We start from the raw sequence: 21,692 nt of genomic DNA, 5'->3' as shown, positions 1-21,692 counted from the left end.
GTTGAGATCACTTCAGAGCTGTGCTCGCACAAGTCACTGTCTCTTCATCATTTCTGCATTCGAGCGAAAAGGTTGCACATCATGGCATCCGAGCAAGACAACTGCCACCTGTGTAAGGAGTACCTCAGGGATGCTGTGTCAATTCCATGCGGGCACATTTTCTGCTCCATTTGCCTGAAGACGTACTGGGATCACGCAGACCACACGGGCACATACCTTTGCCCCGAGTGCCGGGTTACCTACAACAAGAGGCCCACACCGAGACGCATCGGAGGTTCACGACACTCGACCCTCCAGCGCAATTCCGACGGCTTCCCGCCTCCGCCACCGTCGCCCGACTATAACGTTGCCGGGCCGCAGGATGTGGGGTGTGACATTTGCATCGGAAAGAAGAACAAAGCCATCAAGACCTGCTTGATGTGCCTTGCATCCTACTGCGAGAGGCACCTCAAGCCCCATTACGAGTCGGCCACTTTTAAACGCCACAAGCTGGTGGATGAAATCGGCCATTTGGACCGGCAGATCTGTCCTCAGCATCAGAAGGGCCTGGAGCTGTTTTGTCGAACGGACCAAATGTGCATCTGCGTGCTGTGCACGGTGAAAGAACACAAAGGTCACGACATGGTGTCCGCCGAGCAGGAAAGGGCAGACGAGCAGGTAGGACGATTTTTCTTCGGTATTAGACGACCGAATTCCTAAAATGAAAAAAACCTGAGAAGAAATGTGGAGCACCTATGCTGTTAGGCAGAAGGAAGAAAAGTTACCCTGACTAGTTCTAGGTTTCACGAGTGGTAAAATTAATAGAGGAAACATCTAAGTCAAAATTATATCTATCTATCTACCCTGGTCATATCCCTTGAGAGGGGGGACCGACAGCAAGACAAACACACACAAAAAAGTCAAAATTAATTTGAACAAAAGCTGGCAATTTAACTAACAATGGATAAAACAATTGACAAGATGTCACATAAATTATAGTAAAAGAACACTCTTACTTGGTTAAAGGTGTTAATACAAAATTCAAAATTTGGTTAATCTTCGTTCAATAACCCTGTTTTGTTTTTATTTTAGTGTAATGACAGGTCATCTACTCCTATTTTAGTTCGCTACCCATTTTTAGTTGCAAAATGTACATTTATGCGCACTGATAGGCTTTTAGAATCTAAATTTTTTTTGTGTGAGAATTTATAGTCACAAAATAATACACTTCAGTTTTCAATGACAATTCAAATCAATGACAAGAATGTTCATCAAATAAGCAAAGAAAACACGATTCCCATGTTTTTTAAAATTCAGGGAATCCCAAATCCATGGGTATTGACAGTTTCTCAAAGATCATGAGTCCGCAGCCAAGATAAAGGAATAATCCAATTCCTACCGTGACCTTGATGCAAAGCTCTATGAATCGGATAATTGTTGGATTCTTGGTCCCTGATAGGTCACCAAGATATCTGGCATAAGGAATTTTCCCAGGAGGGAAAAGAATACTGGCCTTTCAAAAAAGCCAACAAAAGGATGATACTTGGTCTTTATTTTAAACAATAAACTTTGGTAGCGTTGAGTTGTCGCAGCTACGCGTCAAGAAACATGAAAGGGGAAACTACTCGTAGCATGAGCTCGTTACAAGAACCTGTAGATTTACTTAGAAATTAGGCAAGTCGAGTAACAATATGAAAACATTATCAACCGAGGCATCACATTTTAAAAAGTATCTCAAATTTGATCGAAATGCTATAATGTGTTGCCACGAGTAAGGTTTTATTGATGCATCAAAGCAACCTTTTAAAACTACAGAGAGAAAAGGAAACAAACTCATCAAAACTTTCGCTTACTGTGAATCACACAATCATTAGGTGAAGTCAAAACAAAGAAAACAAAATATTTGTTTTTTCTAAGCAATATCTTGCTAACAATTGTTGTTGATAATCCCAGGTCCTGTCCATAGTCTAAGCTGGGGTGCGTGTTCTGTCCGCAGCAAGCAATGACAAAAAATCAGTTCTTGCTATGATGTCTGTGATGTCTTTTTTTTTTTTTTTTTTACAAAACTTTATTGAAACAAGGCAAAGTATTGTTCGCTTATTAGAACAATTTATTCCATTTGATAATTTAGTAACATGAGCAAATGTGTTTCCTATTTAATTGTAATATTTTGTTTAAATGTACACATAGGAAGCAGCACAAGTTATGATCCTCTTGAAAGCAGTGAGAACCTGTAAAAAACAACAAAGCCCATTGTATTAATGCCACATTGATGGCCTAAAGAGGAACACGAAGTACATACAAATTTGTGTCTAGCAGCAGTCCGAAAAATGATATTCGCATAGAAATTCCAGCAGTTTTGGGCCTACGGTACTTTCTTTCTTCCCAAACTTTCGTGTCACTATTTGGTATCTTGAAGAGATCACATTTTTCGTCATTGCCTCTACAAGCACAAATGTCAAAGTAAAGGCTGGCTGGCCAAATCCGGCCTTCAAGAAGGTTTGCTTCGACGATTCAGATGATCTTGATTTATTATTGTACCAAATAATCAGGAATTGTGTATTTGTTTTTACTGTATGTTACTTCTTTTTGCACTTTATTTTGTTGTAGTTAAGTGAATGAGATAAATTTGATCATATTTTTTCTTTAAAGTGATTTTAGCCCACTTGTGGTAAAGTGTATTTCAAAGGCTACTGATGGTGCCCGAACAATACCAGCTTTTTTTCTTAAATGGTCATGTAATGGGGATTTTTAGAGCAGGGAAAATTGCTTTTGGTGTAATTTAAAAATTCAAGATTACTGACAATCGAAAATGTTGCTTTATTGAATTGATTATATTGGAATATATTTGTCAGCTTTTCAGTAGGTACAATTAGGTTCACTAGATTATATGCGTTGTTTGAAAACGTTTTAACGTTTGATCAGTCCATCCCTCAGTTATTAGCTTCATTTTTTTATTCGGCCCTTCCAACCATTTGATTTTGACACTCCTGTTCTACAGCAACGCCTAGGCGCCACCCAGGCTGAAATCCAAGAAAGGATTCACGACCGACTCAAGCAGATGGAGGAACTGAAGCAAGCAGTCGATGTTCTGAAGGTTTGTATCAGTCATCTTCCAGAACCGTAAAACCATGTTGAATGAGATGTTACACAAACTCCCTAACACAGTGGTCGGCAACCTTTTCTGTACCAGGGACCGGTTCATTGTCTGACAATATTTTAACAGCCAGTAAAACAATATCCTTTTTTTCCGCTGCTTATCCTCACAAGGGTTGCTGGAGCCCATCCCAGCTATCTTCGGGCAGTGGGCAGGGGACACATTGAACTGGTTGCCAGCCAGTCTCCGGGCACACAGACACATACTACTCACTTGCTCATTCACACCTAGGGCCAATTCGAAGCAGCTAGTTTACTCTACATGCATGTTTTTGGAATATGGGAGGAGGTACGGGGAAAACATGCAAACTCCACACGGGCAGGCTCCGGTAGTTGGACTTGAACCCTGGACTTCTGCACTGTGGGGCTGCGAGCTAACCACCCATCCGTTGTGCCTCCCTAAAATAATTATAATGATAAATAATAACAACAATTATAATATACGCAGGGCAGCACGGCAGCGCAGTGGTTAGCGCATGTGCGGCACAGTTCATGTCTTGGGAACCTCCTGCGTGGGTTCAAATCCAGCTCCAGACTTCCTGTGTGGAGTTTGTATGTTCTCCCCGTGCTTGCGTGGTTTTCCTCCGGGCACTCCGGTTTCCTCCCACATTCCAAAAACATGCATTTCAGGTGAATTGGTTGGTCCAAATTGTCCCTGGGTGTAAATGAGCGAGTGAGTTGTCTGTCCCCGTGTGCCCTGCGATTGGCTGGCAACCAGTTCAGGGTGTCCCCTGCCCACTGCCCGATGATTGCTGGGATGGGCTCCAGCACCCCCGCGACCCTACTGAGGATAAGCTGTGTAGCTAATGAGATGAGATGAGAGATAATTTACGTATATAAACAGATATTTAATATCAATTATGAGCGTAAATCTATCGTGAAGTCATGGAATATTTAGATGTCCTCATAAAATCACATCAAAATCCCATTCATTCAATTTCTTCACCACTTATTTCAGGGGTCAGAAACCCACGGTTCATGAGCCTTCTATAGCGCTGCCGAGTATTTCCCTGACATTTTTCCAAAAATGTTTACAAATTGAGAAAGACTGGGGAGGGTAACATATTTTTGTTTTAATTTGGTTTCTGTAGGGCAGCATGGCGTCGCAGTGGTTAGCGTGTGTGCGGCATGATTCTGAGGTCATGAGGTTGAACCTCATGTGTGGAGTTTGCATGTTCTCCCCGTGTTTGCTTGGGTTTCCTCCGGGCACTCAGGTTTCCTCCCACATCCCAAAAACATGCATGTGAGGTTAATTGGACGGTACAAATTGTCCCTGGGTGTGAATGAGCGAGAGAATTGTCTGTCCCTGTGTGCCCTGCAACTGGCTGGCAACCACTCCAGGGTGTCCCCTGCCCATTGCCCGAAGATAGCTGGGATGGGCTCCAGCACCCCCGCGACCCTACTGAGGATAAGCGGTGCAGATAATGGATGGATGGATGGTTTCTGTAGGTGGGCAAACGCCTTTGACATTTTTCAATTCTGTAAAAATGCATAGAATTTGAACTAAAGGTGTAGCTATGAGAAAAGAGGGAAAACCAGCCTGTGCGAGTTCACGGGTGCCAAGTGACTGCTGCTCTCTCATTGGTATCAGTTGTAAAAACTTTGGATGTAAGTTCTTGCCTCGAACGCATTCTTTAGATGTGACGTGAAGACATGGCTCCCAGGCTTGAAATTCAAATAGATTAAAAATACAAACTAAACAAACGAGAAAAAAAAGAAAAACGCAAAAAGCTTGTTGCTGCTATGAGCTTTCTGTGTTGTGTTCTTGAATTAGGGATTCTGCATCCTCCAACCTTGTACCCATTTTTTTCCATGGCGGCAAGGTTGTTTACGTTCTTGCACAACGTTGACCATTCTCAATGCTGATTGGCTGTAAGTGCAAAGATTTGAGTCGTTCTTCACCGGATCTTCAACAGGGGGGTGAATTCTTGTTTCCAACGTGACAGTTGCATCGCATGACTTGTAATTGCGACAACATAGATTTTAATTTAAACTACATAGGATTGGTTGAAGTTAAAAAATAATGGAACTTATTTCTTTTTTTTTCCGCCCAAACAACCCCAACCCCGGTGGTTGCAGACCACTGATCTAGCACGTCCGGCATTCCCTCATACAGGGAGTGATGAAATCTTTGAGGATGCTTGTCAAAATAGATAGTGACAACCACTTGATTTATGGCCTGCCTCCTGTTTCCTGCTTAGAACTCAGCAGCGAGAGCCATGCAGGAATGTGAAAAGATGTTTAGCGACATGATCCGCTCTATTGAGAGAATGCAGCAAGAGATGGCCAAGATGATCTCCACCAACAAGCGAGCGGCGCTCAACAACGCCGAAGGCCACATGGAACGTTTGACCCACGAGATCTCCGACCTTAAGAGGAGAGACAACGAGATCACTCAGCTGTCCCGTACGGACGACCATATCCACTTCATTCAGGTAACAACTATAATAACTTTATTATTTTACCATCCATTTCTGAACCATCTTCTCTATTTTCCTATCCCAGAGCTACCACATGCTGATCGCCCAGACTGAGGCTGAGGAGCTGCCCACAGTTACGGTGAACCCATACTTCACCTTCGGTCCAGTTACCAAGGCTGTTTCTGAGATGAAACAGCACATGAATGAATTTGGAAATGAAGAACTGGTTAAAGTTGCTAAGACAGGTAAATGGTTCACTTATTGTCATTATTATGCAGCCGTTTTGCAGGCTGACAGTTCGCTAAGACCTATTTGTGTTTGTCTACAGTTAACAAAATGACCTTCTGCCAACTGGAAGATGGCAAAAAAAAACGTCCTATAAAAGGTAAGTCCAAAGAAAAAGTAATAACGAACGCATTTCAGCAAATGCTCGTAATGATCTCTTTAATTTTCTTAGGTTTTTCGACTGTTATTTACTATTGTTTCGCGCAAGGTTGTGGATGTTTGTGGTATAAATTCAAAGTTGAATAGACACTCAAAATAAGGAGAGAAGACATCAATGGATTTTGAACGACCAAAGAGGAGAGAGAGCCCAAACCTCAGATAAGAAATTCCAACCCATTCTAAAAGCCCTTATTTGAGCCTTTTAATATGATTAAACCTCCCAAGGTTGCAAAAGGAAATCAGCTCTAAAGGGCGTAGAAAACAAAGGATGGCAACATGATTAGCCGTTAGTGACAATGATATAAACCAATGTTCACCAACATTTTTAGGCTGAGAGCTACTTTTACTTACTAATTTTCGCAAAGGGCTACCATTTTGATAAGAAAAAATACTTCGTTTTTTGTAGGGTTGCGTTCCAAAAAAGTCCTGCGATATTCAAAACCCACAAAATATAAACATTATCAGTGCGATATCAGTAACATATAATATATACGACTGTAACAAAATAACTATAGATTTTACAAATAAAAAACATAGAACACAGAATTTATGTTGATGAATGAATGAAAAAAATGAATGAACGAATGAAAGAATGAACGAATTAATGAATTAATAAATAGGCTTTATTGTCAAAATGCGACAGTACAACAAAATTGAATGGCTTCTTCTTTCAATGTAAGAAAGCGATGTAAATGTTTATCTAGCATCGGGGATACCTGGTTTAAGCCGTCTCATCATCTCATCTCATCTGCACTGTAGGATCGCGGGGTGGTTTGAGCCATGTCTTGTAATAATAAAAATACAACCGTCACGAATGTTTCCCACCAGTTGTAGCTCCAAAACATCCGTTTCACGGATAATGAATCTGGCGTTGGTAAGATACAGGCTTGGAAAGCAAGGCTTGTTATGTAGCAGCAGCAGCATCTTTTCTTTCTCTTTTACCCTTTTTGCCTTTTGATTTTATTTTTTCATTTTTCTTTGTCTCTTTTTCTTCTTTGTATTATCTCTTTTCTTTTCCCCCCACCCCTTTTTTATTTTTGTGTTTTCTTTTCCTTTTGTACATTTTTTTTAATTTTCCTTTTTTTTAAGTCTTTCCCTTTTCCCCCTTCTTTTTTCCCTTTTTAGTTTTCCATTTTCCTTCTTTCTGTTTTTCCTCTTTTTCCTCTTTTTTCTATGCCAAAAGGTCGGCAAAATATTTGGTTTGGAGACTTTGCGTCTTCATAGTTTGAATTCTTCCCTTTGCTTTGTAGCACTTGTTTACAGTTGCACGACATCAAAGTGACATCAATTAATCAAATTCTACCCATTGTCCCTTTAAAGTTCAGTATAATGTTTCCTGTGCTGTTGTATGTTATGTATGGGAGGTAGTTTGAGGTGACTTGGTCGCTGCTTGTTCAAATGTTGACTTTGATGATGACATGACCGACCTGTCATGAACACACCTTTTGTCCCTTGAATACAGCCAAGTGGTTTGCCTTGACTCTATGACAATCAGTTTGTATCCAGCGCTAGCTATCAACGAGTATCGCATATCTACTAAAACAGAACCAAATGGTTAAAAAATGCATTGTCTAATCACATTCTAATCAGGATCCTTTTGTGTTTTTTGTTCCCACATCAGATGACGCTCCCATGTACAGATCTGTGCAGGTCCAGGAACCGCAGCACAGGGACGACTTCCTGAAATGTGAGTGTCAGCTGATTTGCTTCCGTTTATTCCAGTTAGTGTGTGTGTGTGTGTGTGTGTGTGCTTATTTCAGCACTTGGATTTCATTTTGGTTAGCTCTTCTATTAGACCCGTGGCTAACCACAACCTTTTGTGGGGTGCGTCGTTTTAGTGTCCTAAAAATGTTAAAAGTATTATTTTTCCTTTGGTATGTAAAGAGGAGTCTTTATAATTTTGCTTTTATGTCACTTTTATGATCGCTATTAGGGACTTGCAACACAGTAGGGGCGGGGGGTATGGTAATGATTCCATGCTTGTGCACCCGGTTTTCTGTTAGTATAGCATGAAAACGGTGAAAGCAATGAGAGGCCTTCTTCAGGTACAGTCCAAAAGCCAACCCAAACCCCAAAAAGTTATGAATAAAAGAGTTTTATGGGGCACATCTAAGAAATGCGAGTACTAGCAGCAGAGACGGCAGCAGAGAGTTTAAAATTCTGGACAACTCCATTAGGGCTGCGAGGCTCTCAAAGTCAAGGCCCACAGGCCAACTACAGCTCGTACTAAAGTTTTTTACGGCCCCTGGGAGGATCTTGATTTAATATTATGTTATACACCAAGAATCTGTGAGTATTTTTTTTTACAGTACGTTACTCCTGCTTGAAAAAGTGTTGTTTTTGGTTGATAGATTTTTGCACTTTATTGTACAGTGATTCCTTGCTATAACACGGTTTACCCTTCATGCTTTTTCAACTTCCCGGATTTTCATCGTGCATTGTCTTCTGAATTCAGATTGGCTTAAGACTCACTCCGCCTTTTCTATAGATGAGCATCAACAACATTGCAGTTTAATATGTATGCGTACGTACAGAAGTTATTTGTATTTTATGAAGTACTTTTAATTGTGGATCAAATGGTTGGTCTAGTAATAGTTGTTTTGTTTCGAAGTATAATATAGCAATTTGAGGACATTGTGTATTATTTAACCACTAGATGTCACTGTATTGTGTCATGCAACCAAAAATGAGTGCAAAAAAGCACAAGGAAGAATACAAAATACGAGACTCAAAGCAACTAAACAGCAACATTTTTCTTTAACCTTTTTGATCAACTTTTCGTGGGGTTCTTGGGTTTAGCGGCAAGAGGGCGGACAAATATGTCCACTAGGCGGCACTAAATAATACACACTTTCCCTCTGATTGTATAATGATTGTAAAAAAAGTGAGGTTTCTACTTTTTGCTTATTACAGGTTCTTTTTGGAATGTAACACCTGCAGAAAACAAGGGTGTACTCTGTTTCAATCCAATAGTACTTGCATACCGTATTACAGTTGAGTGAATGATAAAAAAATATTATTATTATTATTTTCTTTTTAAATGACTATATGTGCTAATATGTGCAGATGTGCTAACCACTCAGCTGCCGTGCTGCTTTTACGTACATATACATGTAAAATGCTATTGACAAACAGTTGAAGAAGTGGAGAGACTGCATAACGTATAAAAATGCAAAAGGAAAAAATCCTATGAAATCTTGTGTTTTTGATTAAAAATTGGGTGATAATGAGATAACCTCTGATGCCTTTACAAATGTCATTTGTACCCCTGGTGGTCTAGTCGTTAGGTGTCGACCCACAACATTTGATCAGTCTGGCCCTCGTCTTGTAGCCGTTTTATTCATTTAGCCCTCCGTTTGTTTTACATTGACACCCCTGTCGTAAACTATTTGCCCCATGGTTTCAGAGAGAATATGAATTTGAAAAAAAAAGTATTGATTATCACAGAAATCTAAAACAATTTCTCCCTCCCATCAATAAAATCAGGAATGCTTGAATGATTTGAAGCTGCCCAAGTTATGTCATATCAGGTTTCTGTTTGTGGTCAAACTTACAAGGAGTGTTGATACCTTTGGCATTCCAGATAATAAGCCGGGCAGAACTGGGAAGGGCCGCCGGGTCTCCCACCAGCTCTGATCTGCACAGGGAGAGAAAGAAAGAGCAGGCAGGTGACATCCAACCTCCTGCAATAATTTCTCATTTGTTTGCTGTGTCAAGCCAGAGCGTCCCACACGTTTCCTTTTCAATCCACATTCACATCCTAGCTTGAAGACTTTTTCACAGCTGCTTCCTTTCTCTGCTAAGGAATATCCACTTGTGTCATGGGAAGTGGCTTGAAAATCGCTTTTCCCAGTAACTGTCCAGAGTTACAGATCCTAACTTCTTTTATTCAATATAACATATAAGATAAGTTCATAATATAGTCAACACTACGGATGGGCGATACTGGAAGTTCTAGTATTGATTCCATCCAAGTACGGTAAAAACATGGTAGTATCAATCGATAATGATCTAATGTTATGATTATTGAATAATTGAAGCCTCCCCCTTGAGTTACTTAATAGAAATATTTTAGGCACTTAATTAAAAAATAAACAAATAACTACAATTCAAACTTTAACAAATAAATAGAAATATTTCTATTACAACTGTTTCAAAACGAAAGGCAAGAGATCAAAATCAAAAAGCAACAATGTAATGAAAATACAAATGCAGTATATCATTGTCAATATATCAGCTATACCTTCCATTGCACACTATTTTTAAAATAAAGTCTAAAAGTGTGAATAGTGTAAACAATGCTATCTAAAAAAAAGCCCTTTTCGCTCTGTTGCCATAGTGAGAACAGATTTATAGGTTTTTGTTCAGGACCAATAACAATCTTTACATTTTCGGTTGGACCTCGTTGCTCTCTTCAGGGTGAACTTTTTTAATTTGCACATGAAAATTTGCTTCGGTAGCAGACCCCTCTACCACACAAATGACACCTAGCATTGTCCTTTTCTGTCGTTGAAAAAAAAAATGCATGGCTCTCGCGCTGTGCTTCCTGTTTGCCTGGCAGGCAAGATGCAGCAGCAGGCCAGGTAGGTAGGGTTGCTGAAAGTGTGCCTGTCAGTCACACAGACAGGCATAAACTTAGAGAAAGGCTTAGGGCACTTCGGTGAGAGAGAGAGAAGGACTATCTACATATAGAAGCAGCGCTTTGAGAAAAATGGTAGAGAGGACAATAGTATTGATACGATTCAAGTACTTGCGCATCATCAATAATATCAATATTTGGATTGGTCCCCCTCTCCATTATAGACACTCAAAATAAGGTAGAAATACATCAATGGATTTCAAATTTGCAAGTATAATTGTAGAGGACTGTCCCCAACACTTAGGAAAAAATTCCAACTCTTTCTTTTTTATTAAATCTCCTAGATTATAAAAAGCAGATCCGCCCTAAGGGGCGTGGATATCAAAAAACAGCAATGTGGCCAAATAGCGACAATAAAGTAAATAGTGCTTAATAGTAAAAATAATGAACAAGAGTACAAAATAACAGTCAGAACAACAAACAGTGAGCCAAAATAACGAACAACCAAAAACAATAGTCAAAATAATGAACAACCCTGGCCAACTTCTTTGCAGGTGTCCGATAGTAACAACAGAATAAATGATTTACTTATCATTCCCCCTATTTTATTTCACAGAATCGTATCATAACAGTTCTAATTGTCTAAAAAAAACAGAATAAAAAAACATAGTATGATTTACTTGAGGGTAAGGTTGGGTGCATTGTTTGAGGTGTCGTTAGAAAGTTGAAAGTAGAATATTTTCTCTATTAAGTACCGGATGAGTTATAATATTTTTCCACCTCTCCTTTCTGCTTTTATCTTACTCTTAGCAATGCTGTTCTGGGGGCACAACACTTTAGGTCAAAGAAAACGGGGGAAGGGGTTTGGTTAGAGAGTGACTTTATGCTCGTCATTGCAGTTTTAATTTATTGTAGCATAAAAATGGTAAAGGTAAGGAACTGCCTGTTTCAAGCACCAACACAAACCCCCTAAAAAATGAAAAAAGAAAAGTTTTTCCGAACACGTCAAAGAAAGGCAAATACTTGATTAATGACCTGCGTTCATGGTTCTAAACCAGGAGTTTCAGAAAAGAGTACCATCCTTCCATCTATTATCCGCACCGCTTATCCTTAGTCGGGTCGCGGTGGTGCTGGAGCCCATCCCATCTATCGGCGGGACACCCTGAACTGGTTGCCAGCCAGTCACAAGGCACACAGGGACAGACACCTCACTCGCTCATTCACACCTAGGGACAAATTGGACCGGCCAATTAACCTGACATGCATGTTTTTGGAATGTGGGAGGAAACCAATGCAAGCATGGGGAGAACATGCAAACTCCACACAGGAAGGTTTGATCCCATGACCTCAGAACTGTGCCGCACACACACTAACCACTGTGCTGCCGTGCTGCCCGAAAAGAGTATAAAAGTTTCAAATTCCGGACAGAACATTTAACACTATATTCTAAAACTTTTTAAACAATAGAAAATATTGTATTTTGAAAGCCAAAATTTTAACTTGGGTTAAAGAGTTAACTTTGATGGCCCTATTAGGAGATGATTTAACTTTAGAGCTGTCAACTTGAGGTCAAGGTTAATGCTGCTTTAACTCTAAACTCCAAAGAGGTCTGTAAGCTGTTTAAAGGTTGTGTCTGTGACTTCAAAATATTCTACTTGCTGACGCCATCTTCTGGCTGAAATCCCCATTGCCGCCTCTGTCCAAGTCCTTTTGTTGTGAGTGCAAGTATGTGAAATGTTTAGATGCGCTCAAAAAAACTCTTCCTTTTTTATCTTTTCGGGGGTTTGGGTTGGCATTTGTACCTTATTTGAAACAGTCTAGTTCCATTTTCATCCTAGAATTAAAAAAAACCTTGACTACGCCTCCTCCTCCCCATCGAATCCCCCCATGTCTGATTTCCTCCAGCTAGTGCTCTCCGTGGCTGGAGCACAGAGGTTATAAGTAAGATAAAAGCAGAAATGCACTTTAAACTCAGTTGGGCATTGTTAACACATACTCAATAGATGAAATATTAAATTTAAATAATTTTAAAGTACGCACACCACTATTAAAGCTGTGGTTTTATCTTGAAAATGTCTATGACTGACTGTTTTTCAGCATGTTAATCTAATGCATTTCTACCACCCACCATTATATTTGTATTTTTGTTAGACCTTGTCTATTTTTCTGTGTAGAGCCAAGGTTGAGTAGTGTAATCTTATTTAGGGGGTGACTTTTTTTAAAATGAACATACCGTACCCAAAACAGTTTGTCCTTGAAAAGATTCAGATTAAGATTCAGATATCCTTTATTGTCATTCGTGTACACGTGTATACAGAACGGAATGTCGATACATCTGACCCGCACAGTTTCCTTGAGCGTCAGCCGTGATAGATAAGTTTAACCATGTCTTCGTCAGAATTTTAGCGCAGCAGTTCGTCATCTCGCGGTTTGATGTTAGTTCCAGTTGTAAATGGTCCAGTTTATTCTCCAGAGAGCGAACGTTGGAGAGGAAAATGGATGGGAGCCCATCCCAGCCATCTCCAGGCAGTGGGCAGGGGACACCCTGAACTGGTTGCCAGCCAATCGCAGGGCACACGGGGACAGACAACTCATTCGCTCATTCACACCTAGGGACAATTTGGACCGGCCAATTCACCTGAAATGCATGTTTTTGGAACGTGGGAGGAAACCGGAGTGCCCGGAGGAAACCCACGCAAGCACGGGGAGAACATACAAACTCCGCACAGGAAGTCTGGAGCTGGATTTGAACCCACGACAGACATGAACTGTGCCGCACAAGGGCTGCACAGACCACGGATTATTGCAAACTACAGACTCTTATTACACCATCCCCTAATCTAAAACCTACATGAGGGCAAGAAAAACCTCAACTTATCTAATCGCATAGTTAACTATGTCAAATTCAACACGACCTTCTGTGTGTATTCATCGGTTGTGTTGGCCGCGTAACTGAAAAACAGTAATTAGTTACTGCTTCTCGTTACTTATTTTGAAAAGTAATCTTGTTGTCCCCCAGATCACTGACACCAAAACTTGCACGTTACTCAGAAAGTAGTAACAAAATTATCGTATATACTCGCATTGAAGCAAACCCCCTAAAACAACTTTAAAATAGTAACATAATGATAAGCTTGACAGTTTGCAATATTACACTTAGCCGAGACACTCCATATCAATTTTGTCTCTGGGCTTCAAACTTCTCCAAGATCTAATTTTCCATGTCTTGGTTGTGGGTACTGTCCAAGACACTTTTTTTCTCCAATAATGGTGCATTGCAAAAATAATTTTACTCAGAAAAAGACCAAAATTCAGCACACTTTTACCGTAAATTCTCTGCTTGTGTTTTCTCCATTGATTTTGTGCCCCTGTCCCTTTGCACTGCCTAACAATTGCTTTTGGTGACACACAACCAAATATGCGCATATAAACTCAGCCCCAAATTCAAATATTTTATTTTTTAGTTGCAAATTTGGTATAGATGCAAGTACATACAGTACTGATAAAATGATCAGTAGGGAGAAATTTAGCGTCCTTGTACTTGTACTGTACTGTGCTTGAGATGGGGCCACCATAACTGTATTCATTTGTACTTTGTAGGTAAATATAAACATGGTCACCCTGCCTGTACGTTTCCATCGGATTGTGGGTTGCATGTTACATTGTATGCAAAGGAGGAACAGTTAGTGATCGGAGGACGTAGTAATTCATGATCTGCTTTTAATAAGAAGCGAAGAAAGGCATCACGTTGCAACAACAGTTGAGTTACAAAACTTTATTAATAACACGTTACAAGTACTAGTTACCAAGAAAAGTAATGCGTTCCAGGTGTTAGGTTCAGCCTGAACGCTGAAATTTGCAAATGTGAGACCCAATCATCTTAACTGGTCTTAACTGGATAATGTGTGCAAGAGTGCTTTTAGATAGTGAGTCGCCAAGCAAGGACAGGTCACAGCAACATAGCGAATCAACTTGAGCTTTTTATCTAATGTCTGAGAAGTTTCTTTATAACACGTTAGTCCCAACACTGAGATTCATCTGTATTGTTAAACGAATATTGTCTCCTCATAGATGCCTGCCAGCTGACTCTGGACCCCAACACAGCCTACCGGCAGCTCCACCTCTCTCGGGGGAACAGGAAAGCCGCCCTAAAGAGAGATCCCCAGTCCTATGGCGACAATTCCGCCAGGTTTGATTCATTGCCCCAAGTCCTGTGCATGGAAGCCCTCTCAGGTGGTGCCTACTACTGGGAGGTGGACTGGAGTGGTGAGGGGGCCGCCATGGGCATTACTTATAAAGGCATCAAGAGGACGGGATACGGGGACAGCTGCCGCATTGGCTACAACCGCAAGTCTTGGAGCCTCTTCTGCTCTGACTCCAGCTACTCTGCACGTCACAGCAAAGACCAGATCGAGGTCAATGCGCCATACTCGTCTAGGATCGGGGTCTTCCTGGACCATGCTGGGGGGACACTGTCTTTTTACTCCCTCGGGGAAACAATGTCACTCATTCACCGCTTCAAAGCTTCTTTCAGTGAGCCGGTCTATCCAGGCTTCTGGGTTTGGTACGAGTCAGCCATTACTCTCATCCAGCTCTGATACGATCGCACAAATCTATGTCATACCTATCAACTTCAGTCAATTGCTCCCCTAAACCCTCCTCTTGTGTTATGATTGCCCCCAACCCGTATTGGACTTTAAATGCAGACAAAAACCACATACGTTTGTTTTTTGTATTGAGGCTTCTTGACTTTGTTAGGAATGTTGAATTCGACAAAATAAAGTTAGAAAAAAATGACAAAACTAAAATGCTGGGATATAAATTTCAGGACCAGAACGGAAACAGGACCAGATTGCGTAGCGTTTACCACAAGTTTTTTTTTAAGGAAAGAGAAAGGGCTGCGCCCACGATCCGGTGTTCGCTGGACGCGGGAAGCAAGTCACTCCCGTCTTCGGATTGTGATCCGAACACAATGGTCGGTAGCCGCATCAGGGAGAGCAAGGCAAGGTCGGGATCGGAAACGAATCGTAAGCCAGAGCGGGAGAGTAGACGTAGTCGGGAACAAAAAAGGGGTCGTAAGCCGGGACGGGAGAGCAGACGTGGTCAGGATCAAAACAGGTGGTAGCCGGAGACAAACAAGAGCAAAAACGGGACAGGTGGGAGTCAGGGTCGAAAAAGGCTTGCCGAGTATACACTGAGGTTTGCAGACCGACTGACAACAGGGGAATGACAGGACCGGGCTCAAATAGTGACAGGGAGCCAATAAGGACCCGCGGCGGTTTACGCCAAATGAGCGGGCACAGCTGAGTCAAATCAGTAATTATGACACAACACAGTGTCAACCAACCCCTCACCCACTCATATGGGCTTTAGGGGCTTCTCTTTTTGCCATTTTTTCCCATATATCTGCACAAAATTAAAACAAAGACTTGTCGAGGCACGTAAAGTCATTTGTGCATAGAACCGGTAAATGCAACATATTTCCAGGCAACAATGTTACTTTCAGACCTGCCGGATGAAAGTAAACCAGGGGAGTATGGCATCAAAATCTGGGCAGCTTGTGATCCCAAAACCAATGATGTCTGGAATATACAGAATTACACAGATAAAGCTGCATGTGAAATCGCTGAGAGAAAAATGTGTAAAAGTGCGGTCCTTCATATGACTACTGAACTGCAGGGCCACAATGTCACTTGTGAAAATTTCATTCACCAGCTATGACTTTGGACAAGAACTTCAAAGGAGGAAATTAAGCTTCGTGGGAACTGTACAAAAAATTAAGCAGAGATTAAATTGGCCATGTTTTATGTCGAAAGTGATGTGGGTGTACTGTCAGAAAAAAGGCCTAGAGACACACACTGAAAATATAAAAAACAATATTTTCATGGATAAGGAAGCCTAAACCGAGCGATGAGAAAAAAATGGGGTGATTTAAGACTATTTTTAGTGTATTTTAAACCGTATTTAAGTTATGGCTTACCATCGGTCCGCTATCACAGGGCTTGTTATCTGAACACTAACACAAGAGGAGGGTTAATGATAGCAATTCCCTAAATTAGGTGATAATAATAATTACAAACACAACGCGGCACCTATTTACTCACTGCAGGACGGATCATGTAGAATAAAAGCAAAGGTAGTTTGAGTAAACAATTATTATTTTATTTACCAAATTAACAACACAAACAATTATTTCTGCATCTTTTTTTTCTCCACTTGCAACCAATTTCGCGCTGCGTATGCATCTAGTTATTTTTCTATCTATCCATTATCTGCACCGCTTATCCTCAGTAGGGTCGCGGGGGTTCTAGAGCCCATCCAAGCTGTCTTCGGGGAGTGGGCAGGTGACACCCTGAACTGGTTGCCAGCCAGTCGCAGGGCACACAGAGACAGACAACTCACTCGCTCATTCACACCTAGCGACAATTTAAACCAGCCAATTAACCTGACATGCATGTTTTTGGAATGAGGAAGGAAACTGCAGGGCCCAGAGGAAACCCACACAAGCACAGGGAGAACATACAAACCCCACACGGGGAGGCTGTGGTAGCTGGACCTGCACCCTGAACCTCTGCACGGTGGGGCTTTAGTAACCACCCAGCCGCTGTGCCGCCCTTGTTATTTATTTGTTACGGTACATAAAAACAGTAAAAACAAGCTAACAAAGATGTCAGTGTTTCAGTTTCCATTGTCTTTCTACACTCTACTTTCATTGAAAACTGTCTCACTCTCTTCATTAGAGTGATACGTGCGAAAAATACTGAGGATAATATTTGCTAGTGTACTGCGACAAAAGTAGCACTCTCCGATCATGGCATCTACCAGTGACCAAGACGATCTGGATTACAGTCGAAATTGTCATGAAATCTCACTATACTCACCTGTGCCCGCTCGTTTGGCGCCAGCTGCTGCTGGTTACCTGATTGGTTCCCCCTCCTATTTAAGCTCAGTGCTTTCACTTGCCCGTTGTCAGTCGGTCAGTGAACTTCTGTTTAGACAAGGCAAGCATTTTTTACTCTGACTCCCGTCGGTCTCATTTTGTCACCCGTTTTCCACTCGTCCGTTCCTGATTTCCCCGTTTGTCTCCGGCTAACGACCCGTTTTTTGACCCCGCCCACGTTCTGAGCTCCCGTCCCGGCTAACGACCCATTTTTTTGACCTCGATCACGTTCTGATCTCCCGTCCCGGCTAACGACCCGTTTTTTTTACCTCGACCACGTTCTGCTCTCCCGTCCTGGCTAACGACCTGTTTTCCCCGTCTGACCACGCTACGATTTCCCGTTCCGAAAGATCCCCTTCCGCATTCAGAACACGCTCCGATCCTGTGAGCGGCTTGCTTCCCTCGTCCAGCGAGCACCGGATCGCTGGCACTGATTTTCCTCTATATCGCAATAAACTTGTGAGTAACGTTATGCATTTGGGTCCTCCTTCTGTTCTGGTCTTGACAGAAATGGGGTAAGACAGGGTTGGTCCAACTAAAAAAATGGTTCTTTTGTATTAATTTTTGTACATTTTTTACCATACAAAGATTGTTACACAACAGACAGAATTAAATTGCTCAAAAAGCCTATGAAAATCAGGGAAAACGTTGACAGGTATGCCATGTACAATACAGTAGTTACTTATTCATCTTAAGATAAATGTGACTTGATTAGATCAAACAGTTCAATGGAATACATTTATTTAGGTATTTGGGGAACCTGTATCATTGATGATAATGAATATACCACTAGTGTTGAATTTTAATCATATATGTCAGGGAGTGTTTGGTGTAAATCTGTATATGAGTTCTCTGTACATTGAATGCACTGATTTAATTTGTATATGCCATTCAGAGTTTTTTTTAAATCATAAACATTTTATAAAGTTGTGTTGTGCTCCTGTTTCCAATTATTTTCAATTAATACCTTTAGAAAGCCTTGCCCTGAAGATGCATTATTTTCCATCATACAATGTTATTTTGCCTTAAAAGCAGGGGTCTTAAATTCCATTGACTGGAGGCCATTGTTTAATATCTCGTGAATTCATTCAATATTTTTGGTGTAAAGTGTAGAAAAGAGGTGAGCTGTGTCTTTTGAAACGAAAGTGGAATAAGAAAGCATGATGCGGTTGAGGAAATGGTTTGACCGCTATTTTTTGGCCACCTTTTACAACGGAGGAAGATCTCTTGAAGCTTAACTTTATTTATGTTTCTAGAGCATATTATTTGATGAAATGTTATTTTTTTTAGTACAAAACAATACAGGTTGCTTATACAACCTTTAAACATACAAAACGGAAATCCAGACTGCGGGAGAGGGGGAGAAGGGTTTGAGGGGGTGGCGGAGGGCCTTGCGCCACATGGACGTAACACGTGGAACCTGTCTTTTGTAACCAAATTTAAGTTAAAGAAGCCTGTATAAAGAAAGACAAAGAAGGGTGGATAATACAAAAAAAAAACTCAAAGAAAGAAAAGATGGTCCCTATCCCAACGTACTGACCCGAACCGAAATTCAGGCTCAGGCTCAGGCTTAAGATTTTATCTCTAGGCTGAAAGTGACGGACAAAACGTTTTCCCGCTTGCTCGCTTTGAAATTGTCCGACCGTACGCTATTAAATACACACAATATATTTTCTTGTGGAGCTCGGTCCCTTCAAGTGTAACAGTTGTTGGCACGATCACTTTGGTGGATTACTGCCATGAAGCCAATTGTATTTTGTGAAACCAGTGATGTTTCTCAAGGCGCACCAGAGGGCTCCAAGATGCCAACTTGGTGTCTGATTGGCTAAAGCAACTCCTTTCTTGAAGACTGATGTTAGAGAAAACGGCCTACAAGATACTTTGTGAAGGCCTCCCAATAGATTTCGCAGCCTAGCAACAGCCAACGAGAGAAATTTGATTGCTTAAATGCTTCTATATTAAATTAAAAACAAATTATGATATTATTATTATTATTATTATTATTATTATTATTATTATAAATATTATTAAAAACAAAATACATTAACAATGCATGATTCAGATATATTTTAGGGCGGCAGACAAAGCCCTGCAGGCCCTCATGGCCCATCATTGGTACATACAAGGTAAATGACCACAAGCTTAACGCTCTCCTCTCTGCTGTCTTCAGGAATGCTTTGTCTCACTTTATGGCTTTCAAATTCACCTTAAATTCTTTGCATGGTTGGTAATAGGTTCACAGCAGTGGCATCACCAGACATGAGTCTCAGGGGGGAGCAGATCAAATGCTTAGGGGGCACAAACATATTTGCACAATATTGATCACGACATACCAGAAGTTTTTTTTTCCTCTTGTAATTTGTCAATATGCATTTTTAAATGTTTAAATGTCAAAGTAGTTTTGGAGTTATTTGAAAGTATTTTAATATATGTTTCCGGTGTTTTTCAGGGATTTGTTTTAAGATAAGCTAAAAAAAAACGTGTCCATTTGAATAATATTACCAGTATGTTTTTCGTTCGCAATATGGCTGGTCATGTTGTTTACTTAGACTTTTGCAAGGCTTTTGATAAAGTGTCCAATGTCAAGCTTTTACAAAAACTGAAATGTTATGGTATTAGTGGAAAACTGCTTGAATGAATAACTGCATAATTGTCAAATCGTAAACAATTCGTAAAAATTGACTATGTTCTTTCAGCGTGGTCGGAAGTTTGTAGTGGGGTACCGCAGGGCTCAGTACTAGGACCATTATTTTTCCTGTTTTTTGTGAACGACCTACCCAAGGTCATTCAAAGTAGTGAAATCTCAATTTTTGCTGATGATGCTAAACCGTTTTCTTACCAAAAACCCAGGTTGCAGGAACAATTGATTCTCTTAAAAATGACATTATATCAGTTTTTCTTTAGGCCGAACAGTGGCAACTGCAACTGTTATCTCATAAATGCTTAGCACAGTCGTTTTTTCCTGGGTTCTGTTTCGCTGTTTAGCATTAATGATCATGATTTGCATGTTGTTACTGAACATAAGGATCTGGGTGTCACTCTTACATAAAACCTAAAGTTTATCACGCATATCGCCAAAATTACCAACAAAGCCAATAACGTAGCATCAAACATTTACAGAAAGTTTTACAACAAGAACCCAGCATTCTTAGTTCGAATGTTTCGCGTGTATGTTAGAATATAATAGCGTTGTGTGGAACCCTTACTTACTCAAAGACATCAACCTAATGGAAGGAGTTCAACGTCGGTATACGAAGCGGATACCTGGGATCCACAATTTTGTCATATCCGAAAAGACTACAAAGGCTGAACTTGGACTTTTTGGAGCTCCGCAGAATTCGATTTGATTTAATTTTTGTGTTCAAAGTACTACATGGAATGATCAATGTGCCATTTGATCAATTTTTTGAGTTCTGTCGTGTTGATGGTTTACGTGGACACATATATATATATAAGTTACAGGTGCCTAGACCTACCAGCAACTTACATGGAAACTTTATTTCTTTCAGGATACCAAAAATTTTGAATTTTTTGCCTGAACGGGTTGTTGCGAATTCGGTGCAATCTTTTAAGCAAAGGTTGGCAGAGATAGATTTTTCAAATTCTCTTAGGGGAGGGGGCGTAAGGTGACCAAATTTGGCCATGCTCACTCCCAGCATTAGTTTTGTGTCATGTTTTGATTAATGTATCTAACAATACTTTCAATATACATTACATTACATATTGGAGCGCTGCCCCCCTGGTAACGCCCCTGGTTCACAGGCAGATTGCTAAACATATATTGTCCCACTTTTCCTTTAACAAGCATAAAATGATCGTGTTCTAACGTTTAATATTAGGAGGAGGTTGAACCTTAGCGTTTTTACCAACGTAATCGACGTTTTATAGGCTGACCAACCTTTCATTCAGTAACAAGCTCCACCTGATTTGTATGTCCTTCGATTGGAGTGCTAAATATTTTCTCAAAATTATAGTTTCTGACATAAAGTTAAAAATTATATCATAGATACACTAAAGCCGTGTCAAAATGTTATAGTACGTATCAGAGTGTTTGACAAATATTCCGTTTACCTGGGCATGTCCCACAGCGTTTCCGTAGTGTAGTGGTTATCACGTTCGCCTCACACGCGAAAGGTCCCCGGTTCGAGACCGGGCGGAAACACTTTTTTACACC

General features: G+C 40.7%; 1 protein-coding gene and 1 non-coding gene across 2 annotated transcripts; both read left to right on the top strand.

Moving 5' to 3' along the window:
- On the top strand, positions 1-18,449 carry ftr83 (finTRIM family, member 83). Its single transcript, XM_088320815.1, has 7 exons — positions 1-657; positions 2,981-3,076; positions 5,337-5,570; positions 5,641-5,800; positions 5,884-5,940; positions 7,621-7,686; positions 14,650-18,449. The coding sequence occupies exons 1-7, from the start codon at positions 82-84 to the stop codon at positions 15,174-15,176; spliced, it is 1,716 nt and encodes a 571-aa protein (XP_088176941.1). The 5' UTR covers positions 1-81; the 3' UTR covers positions 15,177-18,449.
- A 3,158-nt stretch (positions 18,450-21,607) lies between these two features.
- On the top strand, positions 21,608-21,680 carry trnav-cac (transfer RNA valine (anticodon CAC)). Its single transcript has one exon. It is a non-coding gene; the product is annotated as a tRNA-Val (tRNA).
- The last annotated feature ends 12 nt before the right edge of the window (positions 21,681-21,692 follow it).

The sequence above is a fragment of the Urocampus carinirostris genome, chromosome 17, assembly GCF_059441175.1.
Source record: "Urocampus carinirostris isolate Australia breed hairy pipefish chromosome 17, RoL_Ucar_1.0, whole genome shotgun sequence".
Classification (NCBI taxonomy): domain Eukaryota; kingdom Metazoa; phylum Chordata; class Actinopteri; order Syngnathiformes; family Syngnathidae; genus Urocampus; species Urocampus carinirostris.
This window is presented reverse-complemented; position numbering and strand designations above follow the sequence as displayed.

Bases quoted from the DNA above. Each gene is read 5' to 3' on its own strand.
- ftr83 (XM_088320815.1), top strand. From the start codon at position 82: ATGGCATCCGAGCAAGACAACTGCCACCTGTGTAAGGAGTACCTCAGG. The intron at 658-2,980 runs GTAGGACGATTT...CCTGTTCTACAG, and splicing joins AGGAAAGGGCAGACGAGCAG to CAACGCCTAGGCGCCACCCA. The intron at 3,077-5,336 runs GTTTGTATCAGT...TTTCCTGCTTAG, and splicing joins AAGCAGTCGATGTTCTGAAG to AACTCAGCAGCGAGAGCCAT.